The 27,870-nt window shown below is 39.7% G+C and overlaps 2 protein-coding genes across 2 annotated transcripts in view; both read right to left on the bottom strand.

Moving 5' to 3' along the window:
* ahr1b (aryl hydrocarbon receptor 1b) overlaps positions 1-20,003 on the bottom strand; it is a 55,532-nt gene extending 35,529 nt beyond the window's left edge. The window contains exons 1-3 of the mRNA XM_084920903.1: positions 19,376-20,003; positions 17,500-17,687; positions 4,070-4,185 (exon numbers count right to left, since the gene is read on the bottom strand). Coding sequence (XP_084777029.1) covers positions 4,070-4,185; positions 17,500-17,687; positions 19,376-19,416 — 345 coding nt within the window. The 5' untranslated portion in view covers positions 19,417-20,003. The remainder of the gene's footprint in view (positions 1-4,069; positions 4,186-17,499; positions 17,688-19,375) is intronic.
* A 203-nt stretch (positions 20,004-20,206) lies between these two features.
* The window catches only part of LOC146361211 (aryl hydrocarbon receptor-like), a 100,947-nt gene continuing 93,283 nt past the window's right edge, over positions 20,207-27,870 (bottom strand). The window contains exons 10-11 of the mRNA XM_084920902.1: positions 25,963-27,514; positions 20,207-24,266 (exon numbers count right to left, since the gene is read on the bottom strand). Of these exons, the coding sequence (XP_084777028.1) occupies positions 24,195-24,266; positions 25,963-27,514 (1,624 nt within the window). The 3' untranslated portion in view covers positions 20,207-24,194. The remainder of the gene's footprint in view (positions 24,267-25,962; positions 27,515-27,870) is intronic.

The following is a 27,870-nucleotide window of genomic DNA, read 5'->3' as shown; positions in this document are numbered from 1 at the left end:
TAACGCAAGGGTTCCTGATGGTTAGGGACAAATCGAATGGCAGGATGCTGTAAATGGATCAAACTTCAGTCAGGAGAACAACTGAGATAATCCATCCACAATACAAGGTTAGTCATTAATAACTGCAACAACAAGGGAATAGAACAGCTGCGAGAGAATTTGACATTAATGAATCAATGGTACGGAAGTGGAAGAAGCTCAGTTTTTGGCTTTCCTCATATTTCAAAACGTACTTCATCTCTTTGCTATTACTGTTGCCCGGCATAATTTGCAGATGATATTGCTTGCAGCCGCTGCAATGCTTTCGACCAAAACAGGCACAGCTTGATGACATCATCAACATGCGCTATTGCGGTAGAGCGGTATAGTCAAAATCTCTACCGTTGGCCAAATTCATATCATTTCTACCGTATACCATTTATACCGCCCACCCCTACACCTACTACTAGTGTATTTACCATTGAACACCTTTCAGTTGCTTATTTGCAAAGAATCGTCACAACAGATGGGATTACACAGCTCTCACAGTAATTTGTGTCTCCTCCTGCTCTAAAACTGATTATCTTTTTAGGTGAATATGTTAACCACAACTCTATGGAGCCACATAAAGGTACTGTAATACAGTTCATAGGTTTATAAGGCGACACCGTCCCGGATGGTCAAGATTGGCATGCAATAAATGAGAAGTCAATCAAATGTCTTTGGATTAGGAAAAAAAGCTAAATGTGCATTTAATCTCTTCTCTGCAATAATCTGATCAATTGTTTTTGCATTCAAAAAGACAGGCATGATGGACTAACAAGTGTCTAACAACAGTTTAGTCTTTGCCATCATAAAGCAGGACTGTCACTATGACAACCACTCGGAATAACGCTTTTTGGAACAAGAAAGCGGATGGTTTGAGGAAAGAGTACAGGAAGTCATCTGGAATGACCACAGGTTATAGTCCACAACTATCAGCCAGCTATCAGCCACCTGTAACACAGTCCTGAGAGCCCAAAAAAGACCATTTAACTAACATTCACACCTCAATCTAAGTAACCTTAATGATTCATGGGATTACAGGGTGGGGCAACAACTCACAAACATCCCCTGACATGTCCTAGAGTGTCTCGGCCACCGTCAAGGCGACAGTCCTTGGGATAGGGAATTGAGTTCGAAAATGTGACCTTATTTCCAGGATACAACCACGAAGGATTGTAGGTAAAAGTGGCTAGCGTGCACGGGCTATTACAAGACAACAGTCACACAGAGATAAACAGACACAAAGAATGGCAAGAAGCTGTTGTATTATTAACTGCCATAGCCGGCTGCATGATAGCCACGGGAAGCCGACGGGTAAAGAGATCATTTTTTATTGGATTCCTTCGTGGAAGAAATATGTTCATGTCATGTTTCCGAAGTCACGAAGAGGCGATGGATGGCCTGGATTGCGGGGTAAGTCCCGAGCCACACCGTGCTACAACAAATCTCTTTCACTGGAAAGAACAGTGACTGTTGCTGCCCCCTCTCTCTTCCAGTACTCCGGAGTGAAGAGACAGACAGGACGACTGGGGACGCCGCCGGGTTTTCTTTGCTCCGCTCCGATTTCAGTGGCTTTTAATGCTGTGGCTGACGCCACTGCTCGTATGGGTCTAACCTTTTCACTCCTTTTATTTTTTTCCTCGTACCTTTTTTTTGCCTTTCGTCAAGTCTGTCTTTGTACAGACCTGCCGTGTTCTCCTTCGTTTTGTACATAACTGTTTTGGGGGCAAATAAAATGCAAGTAGGGATTAAAACAGCAGAATGAATGGTTACCGGTGCTGGAAATGCTAGCGCTTGATGCAGTGTTTTGATTTTGCTGCCGCTCGTACCTACAATGCAATGCGCACATGTCACGTGAACTAAAAAGAAACATCTTTAAAACTTAACGAAGTCCAGGTGCCTTCGACTCCAGCACTTTAGACCACCAGGATCTGGATGACTGAAAGCATCCAGACATGTTTTCCTGTATTTTAATTTTATCATTAATTATTTAAAATAGTGTAAAACTTCCCAAAATGAACTAAATCTATAAAGAGATTGTAAAGAAACAACTTCTATGACTTTATATCCTTTGTTGTGTTGACAAGATATCCTGTTCAAGTCACACTAGGCCTGGACTGTGCTGTCGTGCAATACCAAATTTGACCAGAAGACAGTGCAGTGAGTCAGTGTTTATTTAACCGGGTCGGTTTGTTTTCGGCATCTTCTTCCCGCCCAATGGTGGCATTTGTCTCTGCCCATTCTGCCATTCAACAAAAGCCTTTATTGAGAATAATTTAACCCTCATCCTCCATCTTTCCTGTGCTAATGTGCTTGTGTTAGCCTAACCATAGCACTGTAGCTAGCCACCAGCTAGCACACTACTATATATAAACTAGCCCAACTTCACTAACTTTCCAAAAGTCGCTGTTATTTAGTTTTCTGTCTTTGTTTACACCCAACATTATAGAAATGCTGTGTTTTGTTTTAGTGCTAAGTTCTATCTCGTACATCCTCTCTTTCATTGATGTTAAACTTTAACACTGACCATTTTATTGGAGGTAAAAATACCTGGACCATTTTTAGCTATTAGTGGTTTGTTTACTTTTGGGAAGTGAAGGAACCTTTGGACCTGGAAATATCCAGTGTGCAAACGAATTTTCCCGAAACACTGAGGTAAGTTGATGTTATGGAGCAGTATTATTAATTTTCAGTGTCTGTGTTCACCTTAAGTATTCTGAGCCCCCTATTTTTTATATACATATATTTTTAAATAACTTTACCAAGTGTAGGGAGTAATAACAGCAAAAGTGTGAGATGGAAGTCATGTTCGGTTAAACAACAGCTCACTGTGGCAAAGTGAAACTCTCGACTGCACATCCAAAGGGGAGATGTCACCGCTGTAAGTCAAGGAAAACAAGCCATTTGTCTCCACGTCCTGCTGTGCAGAGCAGCCTCTCCTCCATCACAAGGTTTCCACTGACCTTATAAACCACCAAGTGTGGACACTCTCTGCATGATGCAGCGAAAAAAGCCACAAACTGAGAGCCTCAGAGGCACACAGTTAGCAGTGACACCGGTGAAAAAGACTAGTCGAGCTTTAAAAACCATGTTGAGAAACACATCTGTTTCTTCTACAGTTATTAGATGGTTTTAGAGGTTGGCCGGATTGATCCAAATATCAATACCAACGATGGTATTGGTACTGAATCGATATGGTTATGAATAAATTTAGGTGTAAATTTTACCACAAGAGGGTTTGGCTCAACTTAAAAGTGACCCTTAAAAGTTCCCTTATCATCAATCATGCTTTTCTTTCTTCCTTTTATTTGATTCCACTGAAATTTAGAATTCATTGTGAACTCTGCATGGCTCCTGCTTAAGTAGCTGATTTGCTGAGAACTTACTCCATGTGACTGGGGCTATTTAGCTGTTCCACACCTTTAAATTTCATATCCACAGGCGACCAACTTTTAGGCAGTAGCTCCTAAAGTTTGGAACAGCTGTTTTCCATCTGATAGGTTGGCCATAACACTGGTTTTGCTTTTAATTGCACGATGAAGGAGAATCTATGTTGTAAAGACATAAACTTCACATGATCTCTAAAAACTTCAGGCCATCTGAGCACCCAAGTCTGAGGCATTTTCCGGGAATGGTGATGCTATTTTGTCTGTTTTGATATCTTTAAAATAATCTTCTCTAGAGCAGGTTAGGTCTGCAGCTTCAGAAGTGTGCCTGAGAACTCAGGCTTAAACCTGAAGTCTGAGTGCAGGTTTCAATTCAATTCAATTCAATTTTATTTATATAGCGCCAAATCACAACAACAGTCGCCTCAAGGCACTTTATATTGTAGCCCCTACAATAATACATACAGAGAAAAACCCAACAATCCAGGCTTCTGGATTTTTTTCGGAAGAATTCTATAACATTACAAGACTGGTAAAATTGGGAGTTATTGTCTTCACGTTCTCAAGAAAATACCACAACCTGAACTGGGCTTTATTGGAGCAAAGTGCAATAAAACAGATGGATGTCAGCAGGTAAAACATGTCTGGCTCTCACCCACCTGAAGAAGCAGCTCCCCCTCGGGTATCTGGATCTCTGTAGCTCCCGTCGTCTTGCTGGCATTGTTGTGATCACTGCTCCTGTTCGTGCCACTGGATAGCCGGTTCTTCAATGCCACTGCAGAAACAAAGGGGACAAGTTTGTGGTGACCAGCAAAGGTCCGGGTAAACCAGATCCGAGTAATTCAGGAACAAAAATGGAAAAAATGTTTTGCGTTTGAATTTATCCTTTGCAGCTGCATCCCGTAGTGAAGAAGCCGGAGGGTTTTCAGAAGCTTTGTTTTAAGATATTTTGACAGGAAGGCCAGTGGGAATAACAGCTTTACAGAAAGAGACAGAGAGTGACAGAGGGGGATTTCAGGACACAGCATACAGGGAATAACACCTTAAATGAAGGTGTGAAGAGGGAGAGAGCAACACTGTTTTTACACATGAACTTTGGATCATTTTGGGAGAATCAGGCTGGGATAGTGCTTAGTGTGTCATAACACAGTTGTACTTCCTCAGATGCAGCACAGAGCAGGAAAATGTCTGCTTCAAAGACATTCTCAGAACTGCAAATAGTGTGTGAACTTTACATGAAGGAACTGCCATTATAGAGGGTGGAGGAGGCAGGACTGCTGTTGTGAAAAACACATATGAGGTATGTGAATGTTGCCTAATTTTAGCTAGAGAATAAACCAAAGCAATGATGGCTGATTTCTTAGTTTTTGCAACAAATTTTTAATATTAGACAAAAATAACCTGACTGAATACAAATGCAATTTTTAAATGATGATTTCATTTATTCGGGGAAAGGATATCCTAATTTACCTGGTCCTGGGTGAAAAACCTAATAACTGGTTGTGCCACCCTTGGTAGTAACAACTGCAGAGTCCTGTGCAGAGTCCTGAGACCAACCATGGAAGATGGTGTATTATGCGTGTGTGTGTGTGTGTGTGTGTGTGTGTGTGAGCGCGCGCACCCTTGAGGAGAAAATCTGTAGCAGGTCAAGTCTGAAGGAAACAAAGAGCTTTTCTGAAGCACCAGTGGAAACCTTAACAGAGGAGGAAGTCTCTGACAATATAGAGGCCGGAGGTTGGGATGGTCAAGCGGTTTCTTCTGATCGTGATCCAGACGCCCTGCGGGATTTAATAACGCTCCATCGTACCTCTTTAATATCACGAATGGAGTGGCTATGTTGACCAGCCCTCGATGGTAATGCACAGCATGATGACCAAACACAAACCTCGGCATAGAGCCATTAGAAAGTTATGATTTTGGATGGAAACAACAGCAGTCTCTGCTGAATGAGGTCCTCCTGGTTATTATCTGAGTTACATTTCCAGGATCACTTCACAGGGATAGAAGCCACTTTAAACCTTTAACATACTTCTAGTATTGTCAGCAAAGAGTTGCTTAGATTAAATTAGTATGACAACATTGTGCTTTGGGCCTTTAATTCAAACAGTGACTCCTCAGTGAGCTGCAGCCAAACCTTTGTCTGCTGATGACTCAGACACAAAATAAAGCCTGTCGACCATCAATTATTAAGAGCGAGACAGGGTGGAAGGGGGTTTTTGGACCCTGACGTCATGACTTGGAGCCATTGGACAAAAAACACCCCGAGGCAACCATGAGGAGGAGGAGAAGCGACATGTGTTTGCAAACAGAGGTTGATGAAAATTCACAGAGGTTTCCTCAAGAGGTCCTCACTCGAATAGACACTGCAGTATGTGCACAGAAAAGTTACAGTAAACAGGAACGCGATATTATCATAGTAACACATCAGTAACTGAGGGAGTTCATGAAGAGGCCCTTGGATGTCTTATTTTGTCGAAAACCGAAAATATATTCAGTTTCCAGCAAGGTCTAGCAACCTCCCAGGGTGCAGTTCCTCCAATGTCCACTTGGCTCTACCTGCACCTCAGTTTCCAAACAAGACTACAAAAGACAAGGGTCATAAGTGAGTAAATGCTTGTTTCTGCTGTTTATACAGTAGCATCTACACTCACTTTACTGCTCCAATGCCTTTCAGTCAGTTAGCAAGTTAGTTCAACTTGTGCTGCTAAATATTGGCTCTAAAACATTTTGTAGCCGCTTTACCCCACTCTTCTCATTGTATTAGAGTGTTTCATACTACCTGGCATGTCAAGAGTATATCCCTTTAGTGCTTAGTGTGTCATAACTGATACATACAGATTTTAAGATTTCTTTATAATCAGTGTGATGCCCCCCCCAAAACCTAAATAAATTGCACAATACATTGTTAAACAATAAATACTCCCCCAAAATTGTAGAGATAAGTTATGTAGCAAATATGATGAAAGCTAAGATTTAATGTTTTTTGTTTAACTCGTCAGAAGGTTCAATAAACGCTCGAATCATTGACTCATCTGATGAATAATTTGGCTTGCTGTGGCAAAATGTTTATTAAACTAGAAAAACACCCAAGAATGTTGCATTTTACTGTGTGAAATTGTAGTATTTTATTATAATAATATCAGGTATCGGTAGGGTTGAAAGCAGTACTCTGTACATTTTACGGTACCAACTAAAATACTGAGTACCGATTTGCACTAGATTAAATTTTGGTACCCAAGCACATCTGGGTTAGAAGAAGAAAAAGAGTGAGACCATGTGATGACTCAAACCTGAACAAAAACTCGATGCAGGCAACAGTAGGCCCTTCAAAGAATGTCTGTGTGAATGAGTCTTGTACGAACAAATCTCAAAATAAAGTAGAAAATCACTTATAGGTACTAGTAAGGTAGCTGGATAAGCAGTTTTATAAGTTTTATGATGGTTACGCTGACATTTCTTATCAGCATGCTATTTATGGTAAACAAATATGTTATGTCGGACGATATGTCTGAAATGTTAGCAGGTAAATGGTAAATGGACTAGTTCTTATAACTTTTACTATTTAATATTTTAGTACACAAACACCAGGAGACTGATGCTTACATCATTTACATCGTCTGACAGCAAAATGTTGTAAATAAATAATAAAACTGTTAGGTTTTGTATTGTTGATTGTCATTTATGCTTAGAAATATTTAACCATATATGCTTAGAGGTGTATAATCAATTGTGTAGTGATAGGATGTGTGATCTTTAGCAGGCTGCAAAGGTGCAGCATTCATTAGTGCAGCATTACTGGATCACCTCTGTTTGAAGTGATATAATATGATATACAACTATCACTGAAACAGCAAACTTTGTAAATAAGCAAACAACACTTCTCATTCTCTAAACGTTTGGCCACAGCTGTAGATTACACTATCAGTGCTTGTTCACTCTTGACAATAATTACATTTCTAAATTTACTTTGTGCATTTCCAGGTAAACAATATCTGATCCAGTAATGCTGCAGTAATGAATTAGACTAACTATTCACTTTAGCTAAAGTTATTAAGTTAGCTAAAGAATAAGCATCTTGGATGCTTATTCAATGATAGCAACCATGTGCTTGGAGGTCCAAGCTCTGACAGACAAATACACAGTACTTTTAAAGCTTTCTGTCAAAGTAAGCTATAAACCAGTCTACTATTGACTTCAGAACATCAGCTCCTTCACCTGATCCAGAAAAACTTTGTTAGAAGACTTGCACGGAGCTTCGGCATCAGTTCACAAAGCTGTATGTGAGCCTGAATATCGGAGAGTCAGTGGATTTGTTTCTGACTTTAATCCAGGCAAAGTCACAATCATGCTTCCAGGTCCAGCACTCAACAACAACCAAACACAACAACTGTGAGGTCGACCTGCAGCTAAGACGACCAGCTGACAACAGAGGGATGACGACGCAAATGGTGACCCCATCTAACGTTCCCATCTCCACGTTCACAGAGCGAGCGATGGAAATGAATTTTTCAAAGGTTCAGACGAGTGCAGAGGAGAGCACCTCCCTGGGGACAACAGAAGCAAAACAGAGAGCACTGTCTGCAAACTACAATGTGTTTGTGGGTGTGGGTGTTAAATTTTTATGAAGGACCTCTGCCTTCTCTAAAAACTGCAACCAAATCAATTTTACACTCGTCCCAAATGTCGCAATCTAAAGACCAGATCTTGTTCCATACATTCAGTAGCACCAGTTTTATAAATTTTATAAACAAGTTTTATTATTTTATTATAACAAGTTTTTATTATTAAAATGTTACTCAGCATTGGTGTTAAGCCACTTAACAGTGACCATGACCTATCGGCAGCAGATAAACAGTATGTGAAAGTCATGTCCTAAAGAAACAGGAACAAATCCATTAAAGACCTGACACAGGACCTAAGAGATCCATCTGGACCTTCAGCTGATCATCTACTGTTCACTGAAGCCTCATCAGAAATTGTCTCAGTGGAAGGCTGGCTGTCAAGAGGCCATTCATAAGGAAGGGAAACAGAGAGAAAAAGCTGAGGTATAAAAATTACAGAAGAACTGGACTGAAAATCAGTGGAAACAGGTCTGATGGAGTGATGGATCTGGTCTTAGTATTCTCATCAGTATGTACAGAGAAGTTCAGGAGAGAGGTACAACAGTGAGTGCCTACAGCCATCTGTAAAACACGGTGGAGGCTCTGTCATGGTTTAAGCTGGATTTCAGTCACTGTTGCTGGAGATCTCAGAAAAGTACTGTTAGATTTTGATCGAACATGCAATACCATCTGGAAAACACCTGAGTGGCAACAGCTTCATTTTTCAGAATGACAGTGATCCCAAAACAACTGCCAATGCAGTAAAAATATACATGGATAGAAAAAACCCACAGTGGAACTAGGGCTCAGTGATATGGCCTAAAATCCATATCGCGGTATAATTTGAAGCGTGTGGGGTAACAATATATATCGCGATATATTCTTTTCTTTGGTGTATCGTATTTTCCGCAGTATAAAGCGCACTTAAAATCCTTTAATTTTCTCAGAAATCGACAGTGGGCCTTATAATCTGGTGCACCTTATGTATAAATTCTGGTTGTGCTTACTGACCTCGAACCGATTTTATGTGGTACGTGGCGCTCAAAAATCTGTCAAAAAATGTTTTAGTACAACTTTGGTAAGCTACGAAGCCACACCGCTTGATAGATTGTCGGAGCATTATGGCTACCGTAGTCAGGAGCCATAACAATTTGATGAGAATAAATATGAATAAAATCATATCAACATGAAACAGCTGTGTAGTGCAGCAGCTGTATTTTCTTCTTTGATAGTAAATTTGCTGACAAGCGTCTTTCAAGTTCATGAGTTTTGCCAGATGTCATGAACGCAGCATCGAAGTCTGATGTGACATTTTCTTCTTCATTTGCTGCTTCATGAGGGGGAATGAAATCTGATGCACAAAGACATAATCACAGAGGTTGAAGGGAGAGTTGAAAGTTCACTTGAAATGTTCTCAGTGTTTGTGATGGGCTTACAGATTTTTGGTTGGTATCGGTGTACTGGAGACTTCACAATAAGCTGCGCACAAAGTAGGTTGTAAAATCCACTGATGAAAAGTTAATAAAGTGATGGCACTGTTTTCTCTTTTATGTATATTCAGTGAATGTATATATATGTTTTTAAGCCTTTAAGTCTGGATCTAACCGAACCCAAAGAGGAAAAGCTTCACACAACAGCTTTCCCCCTTTGGTGTAAAACTATTTATTTTTTAAACTTGGATTAAGAATTATCTTCATACTTTATAACCCTCAAATAGGGCTGTGCGACATGACCAAAATCTCATATCCCAATATAAGACATCTATCATCCGATAACGATATAAATCACAAAAATGTAACATTTTCTGTAAATTCTGTGAATCTCGGGTAGCTTGACTGGCGTGAAGTGTTTCCAGCTGGGCGTCGTGTAGCTGGAGTCGAGTGTTTTAACCGATGCATGAAACTATACATTTTTAGACATAAGTTGTAACGGCCGCCGTTTTCTTTGTGAGTATTTATTACACGGCGTGCTGCGGGGAAAAGCCTGTTCTAACGTTTGAGTCTAAGGTTTATTTTTAGCACCTGACGGCTCTTTTTTGCTTCTCATCCGTAAATACTCTGCACACTCTTTCACGTGATTCAGTTTATTTTGAAAAGTCTCAACAGGATCTTAAGCTTTATTGGTGGTAAGGTGGAAAATAAACAAGCGGACACGCGATGGTTTTACCGTCGTTGTTGCTAACGACAACGCATAAAAACAGGCGCTTGTCCGTCTGTAGTGTGGTTATATAAAATATAAGAGAAAGAGAGAACTTTAAGACATTAATATAGCCACTACAGTGACCATCAAAACGATGAAAAAATATTGCCGTAAACAGTTTATTTTGCGACACCACGAAACAAACGATAGCGTAAAATGAAGCGATAGACGTTTTTATATCGTCATCCGATATATATCGTTATATCGAACAGCCCTACCCTCAAATGTAACAAATCTAATGGTTAAACCTCCAAAAATGGACTATTCTAAGAATGATGTTGGCCCTTTTTTAATTCTGTAGTAGCAATACATCTCAAAGAAGTTGGAACATGGGCAACAAAGGACGGGCAAAGAAAGCGGCATAAAAAGAAACAGCTGGAGGCACATTTTGGAACTAATTAAGCTAACTATCAACAGGGCAGTAACGTGACTGGGTATAAAAGAAACATCTTAGAGAGGCAGGGTTTCTCAGAAGTAAAGATGAGCAGGGGTTCACCAATCTGCAAAAATTTGCAGGATCTGAGACAACTCCTGTTGTGAACTGGTGTTATATGAATGAAACCTAAAGTAACTGGAAAAATGTCAGGAACATTGACTGTGACCCAAACTGTTTATATCACATATCGGAATCAGTTGATAATTTCTTGATACATCCCTAGGAGTGAATTTGTGACATCAGAGCACTGCAGATTCTGCTTTGTTCAATCAGCTGCCCCCTTTCCTCTTCAAAGGCTCTGTAAAGCATCCATGAGTGGATTATCCCGCTGTGTTTTCATTCTCTGGGGCTTTCATCTCATTCGTTAACTGTAGTGCTCAGTTTGCTTAGACGTACATTATTGTGTGGCTGAAACTCAGGTGTAAGGGTCATCTCATGACCACAGGCACGGGGAGCTGACCTACAATACGTTTGTGCTGTACTACAGCGTGAGGATAGGGGGGTCACTCAGGGTTCACGCACTTGTATGGAGATGCTTCTGCAGGCTGTTTTTGAAGCTTCTGTTGTGCATTTTTAGCTCTACAGAGGATTTGAGTGGAAGAGTTAATAACTCAGCAAGTTCCCCAGGAGACAGTGGCGTAGCAATACACTGTGTAGAGTGGATCAGGTGAGCCAAATCATCCAAACTCATGCTTATCTGATAACTAGCTAACACTACAAACCAATGTTTTGATGCATACTCAATGATCCAGGTAAGTAAATCTCAAAAGGTTGATTCTGTTCATCTGGACGTCACGTTTTCAGTGGGAGAAACGTTTCGTCACTCATCCAACTGACTTCTTCAGTCTCAGTTGACTGCAGGATTCCCCAACCTTATAAACAGTACATTTTCACAGAAACTGAAACCAGCCCACTGAATGAACAATGGGCTGTGAGGTCAGGGTTGGGGGCCATAAGCTTTGTCCCAGAACACGAAGCAAAAGAAACGAAGAGAGAAGGAAGTAAGTAACCCAGACAGATCCAGAACTCCAGTACAGAGGTCAGAGGTCACAGACAGAGTCCTTTTCAGGTTGCCAAAGTAAATCCAGGTAACTCATCTAATGGTGAAAGTAATGTTTCAGTCAGGGCTGGGGGGGTGGGGTGGGGGGGGGGGGGGGGGGTGTTCTCATTTGTGAATAAAAATGCATTTTACTTGAAACAAGAAAAGAAAATTTTGTGATCACTGTGAAAGTTAGTAATAAACAAAAATGGCTGAAATACTGTTGAATTGTATCTGTATTTGTTATATTTACAACTTACAACTGCTACTTCAAAATATATATATGCACTGAATCATAATGCAGGTAAAATTTACATCATTCTGGAGCTTTGTTTGAGGAAATGTTCTCTTACTAGACCTCCCTAAATTTTAATTGAATACTCCTGCTGTGAACAGTGTGTTTTGCAAGACCACGATGAAATGTGTGAATGTATGAAACGCTGAAACAGCACTTTTGTGTCCTCTTTGTCATAATGCACGTCCCTAATAACTACACACACACACACACACACACACACACACAACTCACAAACTACAACATATAGTCAAACTATTGTTATGCAACACTGTGATAATGAAAAAGGATGAAATTAAAGAAGGCTGCAAGTCATTCCCTGTGTTATCTGGGATTTGCAGCGCAGTTTGGGACGAGTGGTTCCTTCACAGTTAAAAGTAATTATGGACACAGACTCCTTGTTTTACAGTCAGTCACTCTATTTTGGGTCATGCTCTAAAAAACTCAAAGATTATTTTGTAAATTTGGCTCATTCTAAGTGTGAGAAAAGAGAATTATCCAGGATATCCAAGCACTTTGTGGCTTTATATTTATCATTTACTCTTTTAAAATGTTGCTCTAAATATCTCTAAAATGGACAAAAATGCAGGTTTTAAAAACCAAAATAAGTCTACAACACACAGATTTGTGAGAAAACAAAAAGCCACTATTAATGGTTCAACACACGATTTAATGCATCCTCAATATGTTGAATGAATAATGAAATTAAATCAGAAAATAAAGCATAAAGCAATAAAGGTTATTATTTTTAGGAGCTACGTCTGTGTACTCTGATGGCCATATGTAAATCCTTTTTGGTTAGTCTCATTACTTAGATTAAGTTTATATCAATCAGATTTCACACAGCAGGAGAGTAAATCTAACTGAACACACAAAATAATCTTGTATAAACTGGCAAAGTTGCGTTCTCCCTCACGCTGACTGACGCTGGAGGATTTTTCAGGCTGAGCAGATTTCTGAGGGCTGTTTGTTGTTTTTGGACAGATGTACAATCTGCTTTTAATGGATAATCTGTGAAAACATTCAGCGTTGCCTCACACACACACACCCATGCGCGCACGCACACACACACAGAGTAAAATCCATCTGCTATGCCTGTAAGCCCGCTAACTCCTCGACAAAGCTGATCCTCCTGCACTTTTGCACTTCTTAAACAGAGTCTGAATCACAGACGCAAGGGTCACCACCAATGTTCCCTCTAAGTTTTCGTGTGTCTGAGCAAACACACAAACTCCCTGAGCGGTCCTTTAGACGTGTGCACTGAGGTCACGCCAGCATCGAATCCATCCAAGTTACATGGTTTATTAAAATAATCAAATTACAGCGTTTACATTTATGTTAGACTACTTTTAATTAAGTGCTTTAGCCCACTTACAATGAAAATTTTAAAAAATCTTGTTCATGACCTGTGTAGTATGTTAACACTATTGGAAGTAAAAATAACATGAACTCCAATTTTTAAAACACAACTTTCTTTTTTTTAAAAAAAAAAATAAAGCTCTGACTTGTATTATGAGTATGAGTCTGTGGTCTGGGAGAGAGTCTGTAACTCTCTGTCTGCAAAATACAGTATATAATGACCAATGTTGGGCAATTAATTATATAGTTACTTCTAGAGCAGGGCGATATGGCCAAAAATATTTATCACGATATATATTTGAAAATTTGCGATAACGATATAACTGACGATATAATTGATGCGAGACAAAATACAACTCCACAACTTTACCAGCGCAAAAAAACCCCATCCATTTATTTTCACTTAAACAAGCAGCTGTTTTTTTTATGTGCATTACAGTGATATAAAAATGTAACAGTGCAAATGCAAATTCCTTGCTGAAGGTTTAACCAAAAGGCATTTCCAGTAGAAATGGGCTGACATATCCTGAGCATAACCATGTGTAATATCCACTGAAGTTAAAAAGAGCACCACCAACCACGATCACTGACACCCTTACAAACACCATTGCCTTCATAATCAAGCATTGAGCCTCGCTCTGTTGTATAAACTCTTCAGGCTCAACGTGGTTGAATTATTAACTGCAGGCAGCTCCTAAGTTACTCTCTGTGAGGACCAGAGATGGGCAGTAACGCGTTATGTGTTACTGTAATCTGATTACTTTTTTCAAGTAACTAGTAAAGTAAGGGATTACTATTGCAAAAACGGTAATTAGATTACCGTTACTTTCCCGTAGGAACGCTGCGTTACTGCGTTACTAAAACCGTGATTTTTTTGCAAGAATGTCTCATGACAGTGACGTAAGGGAGCGCGCCGTTAGTGACAACAGCTGTGTGCAGATCAACAATGGATCATATATCGAGTGCGGGAGAGAGTATGAGCGTTTAAAGCGTGGAAGTACTGACCTTACTTTGAGTTTGATTCCATAAAAAGTGACAAAAACATTAGCGTCCGTTTTGCGTGGGAAGAAAACTTCTTTTTACAGCGAAAAAAACCCCTAAACAAGCACCAAGTGCGCAACGACGTAATGGGAAATTCACAGAGAAACTCGCGGATTCTTCAACTGACCGCGGCGCACCTGCACCAGGGCAAACCTCCGCCTACCTCAGTCCTGCTTTACAGGTGAAAATAGAGCAAAAGGACCGCTAGTCTTTGACTTTATTTATTTTCTGCTGTGTTTTACTTGCATCTATTTGAAAGACTGAGTGTAAACACAAAAAATATTTTATTTTATGTGCTGGAATGTGCAGAAAATAGGTTTAAATGTTAAACTAATTTATTCAAGTCAGAGAATGGTGCATATAATTTTATTTTTGCTTGATGCATAAAGTTAAAAGATTAAAACTGATAAAACAAGTTTTAAAAAGAGACTTTTCCATTTGATTACATTTTGTATGATGGATTATGCAGAAAAAGTAGAATTGGCCTGACAGATCTATCACTTTATCACCTCTTCAGGTTGTAAATCGTGTTTTTAAAAAGTAACTAAGTAACTAAGTAATTAATTACTTTTGAAAATAAGTAATCAGTAAAGTAATGGGATTACTTTTTTGGGGAAGTAATCAGTAATTAGTTACTGATTACTTTTTTCAAGTAACTTGACCAACACTGGTGAGGACCCAAATATAAACTCCTTAAACAAGAACAGGATATGTTTCTGTGTCCTTGCTACGGAGTTCCTGCACAGCTTTAACCTCCTAAGACCTGAACTCTTCCATGGCATGCATTTTTAATTTCTCTTTGATATTTGGGCATATTGGGACCCAATGAATGTAAAAACAAAGAATCACCGGATTTTTTTTTTAAACCCGATTTGTACATTTGTTTTAAATTTTGATAAAACAGAGGCAGTATAATGTCCTCGTAAATGGATATCAGACCCTTGTGGAGCAAAATTTAGTATTTTGATCTAGTCAATCCAAAATGTGATGGCCACATATGTGGATGCCAGGTCCTAGGAGGTTAAAACGGCAAAAGTGATGCTTTTAAGTCACAATTTTAAAGGTAATAGCTAAAAGTTAGAACTTAGCTGTATTGTTTTAACCTGCCAGAGAAACCAAATTACATTTTTGAAAATCACTTCAACAAGGTGCTGGAAACATTCCTCAGTTTGGTCTATATAGACATGATAGCATCACACAGTTGTTGCAGATTTGTTGGCTTCACATCGCAAAGGTACTATCTGGACTCAGATCTGGTGACTGTGGAGCCCATTTGAGTACAGTGAACTCATTGTCATGTTAAAGAAACCAGTTTGAGATGATCTGAGCTTTGTGACATGGTGTGTTATCTTGCTGGAATCAGCCATCAGAAGATGGTACACTGTGGTACAATACTCAGGTAGGCTGTGGTGTTTAAATGACGTCAGTTAGTACTAAGGGACCCAACGTGTGTTTTGTTCAGTTTTGGTGAACCTGTGTGAACTGTAGCCTCAGTTTCCTGTTCTTAGCTGACACGAGTGGCAACCGATGCGGTCTTCTGCTACTGTTGAGATGCTCTTCTGTATACCTTGGTTTTGACAAGTGTTGATTAAGTTTCCTTCCTATCAGCTCAAAGCAGTCTGACCATTCTCCTTTGACCTCTGACATCACCGAGGCATTTTCAACCAGAGAACTGTGGCTCTTTTTCACACCATTCGCTGTACACTCTAGAGATGGTTGTGTGGGAAAATTCCACTACATCAGCAGTTTGTGAAATACTCAGACCAACAACAACAACAACATGTTAAAATTTACTTAAATCACCTTTCTTTATTATTCTGATATTCGGTTTGAACTTCAGCAGGTGGTCTTGATCACGTTGCTAAATCCACTAAGTTGCTGCCATGTGATTGGCTGATTAACGAGTAGCTGAACAGGTGGACTGAAAAAAGTGTCTGGTGAGTGTATATATTGCATCTGGTCAGATCTAGTCTGCACTGTTTGGCAAGGTGTGGGTTGTAATGGAGGAAGCAGGATTTTATTTAACCAATGACAGAGTCCCAAAGAGGACAGAAAGGCAAGCAGCAAAGTCTGCACTCAAAACATGGAAACTACATGGGAACCCCCCCCCCAAAAAAAACCCTCGTCTCCTCTGTCCTCCTACCTGTGACCTGGACATTAGTCTTACTACAACACACTGAAGGTTTCAATTCCTAAAATGCAACTGAAGGACAAAGGAGAGAGGAGGCCATAGGAGGAACTGTAATCACCCAACTTAGTCCCAGCTACCTTGCATCAGAGCCTCACTTATATAAAATTTGGTTCAGCTACATCATAAACAGCTGTGTTAAAGTAACTGATGTTCCATGTGATGAATCATTTCTTTGCCTTACAACAGTAAAAACCTTCCTGACTCTCCCGTCTGCTCTGGCCCGCAGACTGCCTCTCTGACCTCCTTTCTGTGTACTTAAAACCCTCTCGGCCCCATCTCTGTCTGCATGCTTTCTGCCTCAGTGTCTGCAGGTTCTTTGTGAGGTGTGAAAAGCTACTTCAGGAGGCGAGGAAGGAAAAGGGCAAAGCTGACATTTGCCACCTTCTCTTTCTTTCTGCATCTATCTCAAGTTCAAGATGCATCTTTTGCACTTTTTTAAGTCGAGATCACTTCACCCTGCAAAGATGCAGTCAACTTCCTGTGAGGAGCTACTGGCAGCTACAGCAGAGATGCTCTTTTATGGCAAAAACCATAATAAGTGTAAGCACATTTATTCAACATGATTATTCAATAACCTGACAAACACCACACAGTGATTGAATTCTTTAAAAAGTATGGTTTTTATATTGGACTTCCTTGAACTTAAAATATAATAGAAACGATAAATAAATGAACAAATAAAATTGGAAAAAGAGGTGGTTGTGAAGGAAACAGGACTTAGGCTTAAACTAGATGATGTCTTGGACCACAAAGAAATCCCACAGCTGACTTTCTGGACTTATAAATCATGCACACCCCTTTCTTTTACAGTGTTCTTGTTCCGCCATTTAGTCCACCTTGAGCAAAGGTAACTTAAAGACAGCCCTTGGTCAACGGGTAAAAGTAAAGCTCAGTGTTTCTAAAGGTGAGCCTGTGCAGTGTTTCCTACCTGAGAAGAAGCTCTTGGTGCGCAGGTAGCTGACGCTGAGCCTCAGGATGGACAGCTTGTCCAGGCTCGATATGACATCTTCGGGGAAGGGCAAGAGGCTGGCGAGCTGGTCCAACTCAGAGTTCAGGCGGTCACGGTGGCGTTTGGATGGGTTGGATTTGGCGCCTTCGATGAGGGGCGGTTTGACTCTGGAAATCAAGACATTTTTACAGTTTTCCTGGATCCATCTCTGTCGCTCTCTGGCTTATGGGAGCATTATTGAGGCTTCCCACCCTCTTTTTCATTTTACATTTCGTAACATAGACACACACACACACACTCTACACTCTCTCTCTTTCGCTCTCACACACACAGACACACATCCCACAAGAAGATTGCTGATTTATGTACCTGTGCATTTTCAAATGTTTGAGTTACAGGTGTTGTATGTTTGTTTTTCTTACAGGTGCGGCAGTTGGTGATACATTACACATTTCTATTTTGTTCTGTCCTTTTATTACATCTTACCCTAGTCCCTGTATACCACATATAATGTAACAACTTTAAATAACATGAAGAGAAATGAAGCAATGAACCGACAAACCCTGAACAAGATAAATTATAGAGCTGACGTTGGAAAAGCAAAATGTGTTTGGCACAACAATGCATTCAGATTATAATTCTGATTGCCAATATATAAATAAAATCATATATATATTAGTTGTTTGCCACTATATTGGTATCAACATTTATAACGGCTGATAACTGAAAAGTAAAAAAGCGAAGATTCGAGAATTTCGTTGCATAGTTTGTCCACCAGAGGGTGCTCTGCAACTTCCCTGTTTGCAACAACTAACATCTAACATTATCATAGTAAGGAGTCATAAATTCCTACATGAAGCAAATACTAAGAGAAATCTATTTGTGTTTTGATTTTGAAAGACAAAAAAATATCAACTTTCATATCAGAATTTTAAACGGCCAAATATCGGTATTGGTATCAGTCTTAAAAATCCAAAATCCTATATAGTTGTGCACTTATGGACATAGGAATGCTCTGTGAATTCTACAGATGGCACTCACTGCATTTTTCACTGATTTTGTTTTGGTGTGGGGCTCAAAGCCACATGTGAAATACAATACATCTGTCCGGATGAGAGGCATATGTCAGATATTATTTTCTTTTGCTTCTGTAATTCAGGGTCGAGGGAGCTGGGCACTGGTGTCCTATGAGAGTCTGTCCCAGCTATCTTAGGGCAAGACACGTACTACCACACCTCTATTTGGGCATCAGCATAGTAATTCATCCATCCATTATAATTGTTATTTAATAATAATAAAAATAATAACATTATTATTATTATTATTATCCATCCATCCCCTGTTAGCAATAATATTAATATAGTAACTGCTGTAGCAAAAAAGAGTTTCCCAAATACAGGAAAAAGGGAAGTCTTTCTGGTCATCTCATAATCTAAGAAATGCATTTTTTATTACAGCAGTTAACAGACCACCACTAGTAAAAGTGCACTTTTACTACTACTACTACAAATAACAATAATAATAATGATGATAACAAAAATAACATGGAACATTGCTGTCAGTATCAAAAGCTAATATTTGTTACTATTAAACAATTGTTGCCTTTTTATTTGTATCCATCGATCTGTAACATGCCAGTGACACTATAAATTTGTAGTGTTTTAAATAAACATTTAAAAAAGATTTTTTTTGTGCCTGTCTTCATAACATTACAATAAATACGACCAATATAATATATATTTCATATTTAAATAATGATATAATATTTGTGTATAAAAATAAAGCTTACAACAGACCCACTTCATTACTACTTACATGGCGTTCACGATAACAAATATAGTTTTTCATAACGTACCCTTTCTGGGCCGGTTTTCTTCTTTTCCGCCCGGCATACATCTCGCTGATTTATTCACAGTGAAGCTGGAGGAAATCCATCAAACTGGTCCAGAAACCGCGGATCACCAACACCCGTTCTCACCGACTAATGTGCAACATCCCGGGCGTCACCGTTAGCCAGAGCCGTGATAACGACAACTACAGCGCTAATTCAAAGGGCTGAAACAGACGCCATAGATAAACTCACAGTGAAGCTGAGGCACCGAGGCTCCCGGTGAGGAATGTCAAAGTAGTAACGGTACCGTCACCGGTTTATCCCGTCCATGGCGCCCCGCCGGCGGCTCAAATCCAGCATTTAAAAACAAACAGTTTGAGCTTCACATCCTGACACATCAAAAAACTGTAAGAATCGTCGATAAATTTCAGTTGTCGTCCTCAAAGCGCTCCTCTCTGTTTGCTGTCTCTCTCTACTCTGCTCTCTGACCGGCGCGCGCTTCCCGGGCACCTTTCTGGGCACTGATTTGAAGCCGAGAGCGCGCTTCGGGTCAGAGGTGACGTAAGAGAAGAAAAACCAAAAAAAAAACGTCGCCGAGTTTTCATTTAAAATGTAAAAAACAACGTTTTTTTTTACATCATAAATGTACATGTTGTTGTTTTCTGATGTTAATATTCATTTCCTTGTTTATGTTTTTTTGTTTTACAAAATATAACAAAATATGAACCACAAAGTTTTTCTGGATTATCATTATTATTATTATACATTGTTTAAATACATTTTTATACATTTTTTGTATGTTTAAAAATTGCAGTAATGGTTTTGTTTGTTTGTAAGGAAAACAATAACGATCAGTTGAATTTAAAATAGCATTGTTTTAATCGGAATTATAACGAGCACTTTTATAAAGCTTGCAAGCTGCAATTTATTTTGCTTATGGATTTGTACACCGGACTCTATATGAGTTCTTTAATTGTGTTTCAAGGGCAATCTTAAATGTTTCAAAAGCAGAAAAATGTCTTCAATTTTAGAAGGATTCACTCCTAAATTAGGCTTCTACGATGTCAAGTTTAAAAAAAAATGTATTTACCAGCAACTTATTTTGTGCTATTGCTGCATTAAAGGTCGATTGCCTCATGTTAGCATATATACTGGAAAAGCTTTAGCTTTTTGAGCAATTTTAAATACATTTGTTGTCACAATTTTAATTTTATATCACAGTCAAAACATCTATCTGTCCATAAAGCATACAACTACGTATGTATTTATTTTTTTATAAATATATTTTCTAGCCCTATTTGCAGAAATCATCAACTTAAAGTTTAACTTCAAGGAAAAAGTCAAACTTACCAAAATAGTTACACTGTCATCTAGTGGCCACTGTGGAAACCATCACAACAATCCAAACCAGTAATATTATATTATATTGAATTATTAATCACTTTATTCGTTATTAATTATTAATTAATATGTATTTATGAATTTCAATCCACTGTTTTATTTTTAATCCCAAATTTTCCTAAAGGAGGTTTAGAAAAACTTTGTTTTCACAAAAAAATAAAATAAAACAAAGCCATTGTGTGATCAGATCACACTTAATTTATATGGTGAGCATGTAAAGAGTCAAACACTCATACACAATTAAAGCCAAATATTGACGGCAAAGCCACAAGATATAATAAAAAAACATCATAACAGGAGGTTACATACATATGCAATGTGCAGAAAATGTACAAAAAAATGATAAGCGTGGGTCATGTTAAGGCAATACAATATTAAAATACACAATATATGACAATACATACTTTGGAGAAAAAAAAAGCATAAAAGGACAAATATATATATTTATATACAGCTACACAAAGATACTGCATTTGGAGTCTTGGCCTCCGACGGATTGAAAATGAAAGTAGAGTAAAAGTACAAAGTCAGTATAATGTAGATAAAGCAACAGGAGATATTTATATTTCCACTGAGAGAATACTTTATGAAGAAAAGCTCTGATTAAAAGAAGAGGAGGAGGAGGAGAAGCAGAAGTGCTGTGAAGAACTAGTTCTGTACTGAATCTCCATCTCCACCCGTGAGTGTTGATATTTAGTTTTGCTTTCATGGCTTTTGGTGAAACTGCTGCAAAAGTTCACAACGACGTTTACACAGGCATAAACTTGGAGCTGCATGAGGTCAAATTCTGGTGCTTTAGATCAAGCTGTAAAAAACTAAAAAACACTTTCAGATAATTAGCGCCTGAGCGATATAGGGTTTTAAAGAACGATACCAATACCGATATTGGTAATCTAAAATCCAATATTATGATATACTGGCAGATTTTTTTTTTCTTTCAGACACATTAAACATCAAGATATTTTCCTAACATTATTATGTGTAGTTATTCACTTATTCTCTGACCAACTGTTGTTTTGTGGGGTTCCACACATGTATTGTAGTGCGTGGGGCTGGACGGCGCTAATGTGTTAACGCTCTAATGCGGGGCGATCCGCGTTAACTCGCTAACGGAGATTTGCCGCGATAATGCGGTTATGGTGTTAACGTAATTTTAACGAGATTAACCCTGACAGCACTAGTTTATAACCTTGATCCCACTGGTTTAGTCATGTGAACAAAAATTCACAGCTCAGAACGGGTTGCTTTGTTTCCTAAACTGTTTTAAACAGACAGTCAAAAAGAGGTCAATTTAAAAGACACTATAAAGTGTGAATTTTTTTTTTTTTTTCATTTTTCTCTCATTTAAAATATACAATAGCTGCCTCTGAGTGTTTTACTTCTGTGTTTCAATGTTACTCCGATAGCAAGAAATGAGTAAAAGAAGAAGAAAAGACACAAAGGATGGAGGTTTGTTGTGGGTAACAAGAAATCTGGTTTTGAAAAACATCCTCAGCTTCAGTTTTTTTTTTTTTTTAAGATTTAGTTGTTTGGATTTAAAAAAAAAATAACAATAAAAGTTTTTTAAAAAATCTGAACTTTGACTCAGTTTAAGTTTTATTTTAATTTGTTTGATTTTATCAATAAAACATTTCGATATAACCTTTAAATGACATAATTAAAAAACAACAACAACAACAACTAACTACTAAAGTTGTCTAAATTGTTCTCAGTTTTTTGTCTAGCAATAGTAAGTCTCGGACTTCTCACTGTGCTTTGGCAAGTCAAACAATTTAAAGGAGTAGTGCAAAAAAAAATCTCAAATAATGGCTAAAGCTTCAGTCACACAGGCAAACAATGGTTGCTTGCAGTTGCTGGGTGAATCATTTGTGCCGAAAATCTCCTTGCAAGTGCGTTGGTCGCTAGCAGATTGAAGCAGTTGACGCTCACTTGTCTGCAAACTATTTTAGTGGTAGTGAAACTGTAAAAAAAAGTTGTCATTCATGGAAACAATAGGTGACCGCAGCAATCTGGTAATGATCTAAACAACCACAAAGAAGTTTTTTGTGATTGATTGCAACCTCGAGCACCGCTTGTTTGGAGAATGCATGCTTCTCCCTAGTGGCTGGAGGTTATTTGGGCCTGCGTGACTTAGTTAAGGCAAGGGCAACTTTGGTCTTCTAATTAATCTCTACTGACTGTCCCTTTAAAGTTCCTGTCAGTTTAAGGCACGATCTGCAATTTTTTTCCTGGTACAATAAAAATAAAGCAACAACACAAAAGGAAAAGGAAGGAAAGAAAACTGGCTCAGTGACAAAGCTCTTAAAATATATCAACAAGCAGCTGTTTTCACTGAATTAAATCTTACATATGGTCTGTTAGTAGGATGATGCCGATGTCTGGTTGTGCGTTTCTTTTCTTTTTAAACTACAATAATTTTCTACCCTGTCTGCAAAGCAAATCTCCCTCACTGGGACAGTAAAGACTTGAAATGAACTGAATCAGGATGCCTGTTCAAAGGGACATAAAACAGCAATGTTTAAAAAAAAAAAAGTTGGTATATGCTATCCTTCTGAGCGTTCAAATTAGCAAAGGTGTCGAAATTGTGTACATTGCAGACGGCAGAGAATTGACAGGCGGTTGCCTCAGTGATGTTTCCTTTAACTTCCAGGTCCATCTGTCCCACCCAGAAATGTCCCATCCACACAGTAAGGGGATTTTTAAAAAGAATAAAAAATAAAGGAGAAGGGAAATCATCTGCTTTTTATTACAACAGGGGGAAGCTAACCCAACCAGCCAGTCCTCATCTGTGGCGGAATATATACATGACCTTACTAATATAGTGATCTTCCTCTTAATTAATTGGTTTTTAAAGTGCAATTGCTGGATAGCACCACCAGGTGGAGCCTCCTTCCTTTTTTTGCTGAGTTTCTGCCAGCTGTTGGAAAACCTGTTTTCAAAATTTGGGGCATTTTTTTGTTTAAAAACTCATTTCAAATATATTAAAACAATTTGAGTTGGTTAACTGGGTTTTGGTGGCTGAGGTCTGATTGGTTGGTCATGTCAGCTTCACCTACCTCTGTTAAAAAGCAGCGCCCTTTAACTTGTTTCCATCAGAAGGATCAACTCAGTCAGACTGGACTCATTTTGGTTCCCATACATCCAAATATTCTCGCCAAGCAGTCGTTTTGCATTGGTACAATCCAACCACATCCGAAAGAGGAATCCAAGCTTTTATCCTGATTTTTCGTCCTGTTGAGCCACCCTGAACCAAACATGAACTCTAACAGCTTTCATCACTGTTTCGTCATAAGAGAAAGAAAAGAAAACAAATAAAAAGAGGGAGGGAGGGGTGTCTTTGATTGTCTTCTCGTCCATTTTCTGGCACTTTCTTATTCTTCAGTCTTTTCCTTTCAGTTCAAGTTGAGATCCTCTGCCGTCCAGAAGTCACAGCGACTGATTCCTATTTGTTCTCTGAGTAGCACATGTTCCCATTGGGCAGCGAAGGGAAGGGGAAAACTGGACGGTTGTTCATCTGTGTGAAGACAAACGACAAGTTAGAAGGACTAATTTCTTCAGACACCACAGAAAGGATGCAAATACAACCTACCAACACAAACTCATCCAACAGTTCGACTAATAGTGGACTTTCATGTTTAAAATTCAGCTGAATTTAGTTTTTTAAACATAAAAAAACAACTGTTTCTAGACCAAAATCACCCAGACATGAAAGGACTTGGAGTGCCACTGTATGCGGATGAAAAACACTGACATTAAATTTCTAGCTGTGTCAAGAACACATCTGATCGACCCCTCTGTGAGCAATTATAAGCTATAGCAGATACACCAAAGTCATGTGTATAAAAATACATCACATAAGACAACAGTTATAGATTCTAAAGGAGAAAAGTATAGGACATTGTAATTGGAGGCTGCAAAGTTTTCCCCACGAGAGGGCAGTGTTTTACCAGAAAGTGTTACTGTAGTTGCCCCTGTGTTGAGAAACACACCACAAAGATGTGCTTGCTGAGTTAAGTGATGACTTTAAATTGGTCGTAAGTGTGAACATGAGTGTGAACAGCTGTGTGTGTCTTTCTGAGCTGGTGCCCCTCACCTCCCGCCCTGTGACAGCTGGGACTGGCTAAGTTGTTAAAAAACTGTTTGAAAGGTCATCTCGTGCTTCAATTATATACGATGAGTTTGTGATAAAGACAAACTGACACAAACTAACACCAGATGATGTGAACAGCGGTGAAACCACATTCACGTGAGTTAAAATAATTCAACTTCTGACTCACAAAAATCCATCAGCTGACATTCGCCCGAGACCACCGGCAATCAGACCTGGAGCCTAAGCTCACTGACACTGTGTGAGGGCTCCTGGAGCTAAATGCTTCAAGTTTTATTTGGAGCAAAGTGAGCTGACTGATATGACTTCACGGTAAACTGCAAAAATATGATCTATAACGTCCTTATTAGTCGGTTGCCAGGGGTGAATATTTACAGGTCTTCATGTACACGAGTATCATGAGGTAGAACTTGGTGTGGACGCGCCATGAGATCCACCAGTAAACAACTATGAACTGCACATCTGTTAACTGATTAGTAGGTGGCACATGTTAACTGGAACTCAACCCCCTTCATAACCCTGAAAACGCAGAGATAAACCAAAAACTAGCTGTCAAAGTTCCAAGTACTCCTTCACAGTACAATCTTCTGATGTTAGGATTTGTTTACATTTGCACTTAATTTAAAATGGAAATGCGTCTGAACACAATCTGACAGCATCTATGATCCAAATTCATCTTACTAGAGCCTGACCGATATATCAGTGGTGCCGATATATCAGTGGTGCTGATATATCGGCCGATATTAGCTGTTTCTAGATACACAGCATTTATAACCACTGATAATTGACATTTTTAAATGCAGACTAAAGAAGAGACGGGAGAAACACCCTTCAACTGAGGGATGATGTTGATGTGATTTGGTGCTATATAAATAAAATTGAATTAAATTGGATTTAAACTGAATTATTATCTTAGTAAGGACTCATAAGTAATGCCCACAACAAATGTTAGGGAAGTCTGTTTGTGTTTCGTGTGTCTAAAAGACAAAAAAGATACTGCCAGATTAATAACCAAATATCGGCATCAGTGTCTGTATTAAAACCTCAAACCATTCAACTTCACAGCTCTACAAAGATTAATGTTGCTGAACTAGCTCTTTACCTGCGTCTGCTCACTGAAGTTCAGATATTGCTTCTGCTGCCCCAGCAGGCCGTTTGGTTTCAGACCAGTGGGCATCTGACAGGACAGTGAGGCCTCATCCAAATTTGGGATCGAAGCCATTCCTGATATGGCTCTTCCTCCGACCTGGTAAAAGCAGGAGGTATTGGAGGGAATCTGACTGGGGGCCGGGTTCAACCTCGGCTGACTGTGGTGCACGCCATTCACAGGCAGTCCTGGGGCGGCATTTCTGTACATACAGCTTGTAGAAGCCGGCGACCGCTCCAAGATCTGCTGAACAGGAAGTGGATTAGAAGTCTCTGGAGTCATGAACTTGTTGAGAGAGCCGATGTCTGTGGGGTTCCTCTGGAAAGAGCCCATCTGCTGACCCGTGATCAGCTGCTGCTGCTGAGGCCACGCCTGCCTCTGACTGTTGCCGTTTGGGGTCTGTACAGGGAAGTGGCTCTGCATGCAGCTGAGTGATGAAGAGAAAACAGCCTTGTTTGAAATATTGGAGGCAAATGTTTCTCCACAGCTGTCTGCTTGGTGTGACACTGATTTGCTGCACTTGGTGCCCTGGAAGGTAAAGACATTATTTAACTGTCCTTCCTTGTTTTGGTCCTGGAGGCCAAATGTTTGGTTGGCTGGGATCATGTGAAGAAGCACTGGGTTGGTTGAAGGCTGACTGAGCGGGAACGCTCCGAGGTTGTTGTCCATGCTGCTGGCCTTTAGCTGACTTTGTGTTTGAGGAAAGCTGTTTGGCAGGACGTTGTTAAAGGTCAGTCCATTGGGACCAGAAGAATTAGGTTGAGGAAAGTCCATGTGGCTCAGTTTCATCGTCTCCTGGACCGCTGTCATCTGCACTCCGTTGGGTATCAGCTGGGTCTGCGTCTCGAGAGCCCAGTCAAAGTTCAGCTCCCCGCCTTGAGCTGGATCCTGGTTTTGAAGTGGGTCCAAACCAGAGAGGCAGGCTGGGATGCCGTCAATCTGTTGCGGCAGGTTGAGTCCGACATCCTTCTGCAGCTGCTCCTCCACGTAAGACAGGATGTCATTGTTGAGAATGTCGCTGAGGTCGTCGCCGAACCCACCGTGGCAGCTCATCTGCAACAGCGTGCTCTCCCAGCTCTTGAGCTCATCAGGCTCAACGTGCAGGCTTTCGATGAGCTCACCGTCCCCAAAGATCTGCTGCAGGGACTCCATGATTTCCTGAACCGTGGCTTCTGCTTTCACTACGTTTCCCACTGCCGGGCTGGTTTCCGTGTCTCCGGGGACGTTGAGTGTGGCGTTGGTATCCTTGAAGACCATGTCGTTGAGGTTGCTGAGGGTGTTGGCGCTGTTCTGATCGCAATAGAGCGAATGGTCCTGATTCAGCATGCAGCCCAGCAAGGAGTCGCGACTGATGGCGTCACTGTCAAACTTCCCCTGCTTGGGGGCGGAGCACGGGTCACGGGGCTCAATGTTGGGGGTGACATCATACAGCAGCGCCTCTCCGGTGGCATAGTTAAATGGCACCTGCAGACGTCTGAGGCGAAGCTGCTCTTCTCCTTCTTCATTTCTGCAGGTGAACACATGAGTGAGTTTTCCACTGGGTCCAAAACAAGCTTTCCATTTACTGAGCCAAACACCTCTGTCTTTATGAGAGTGAGGAAACAGCACAGGAAATAAGGAGAGGAAACATGAAGGACTCAGGGAAGAAGAGAAACTGAGGAGAGGAGAGGAAAATTTAAGGAAAGGAGGAGAGATAACAAAGGGAATACATAGAGAGGAAATAAGAGAAGAAATGACATACCAAGGACACAGGGAAATGAGATCAGATGATAGGGGAGGAAACAAAGGAGAGGAAATAATGAAAGTAACAAGTACAGGAAAATAAATAACAAAGGAAACAAAAGGAGCAAAGGAAATAATGAA

Source organism: Perissodus microlepis, chromosome 23 (assembly GCF_051167445.1).
Source record: "Perissodus microlepis isolate ML-2025 ecotype Zambia chromosome 23, ASM5116744v1, whole genome shotgun sequence".
Classification (NCBI taxonomy): Eukaryota; Metazoa; Chordata; class Actinopteri; order Cichliformes; family Cichlidae; genus Perissodus; species Perissodus microlepis.
This window is presented reverse-complemented; position numbering and strand designations above follow the sequence as displayed.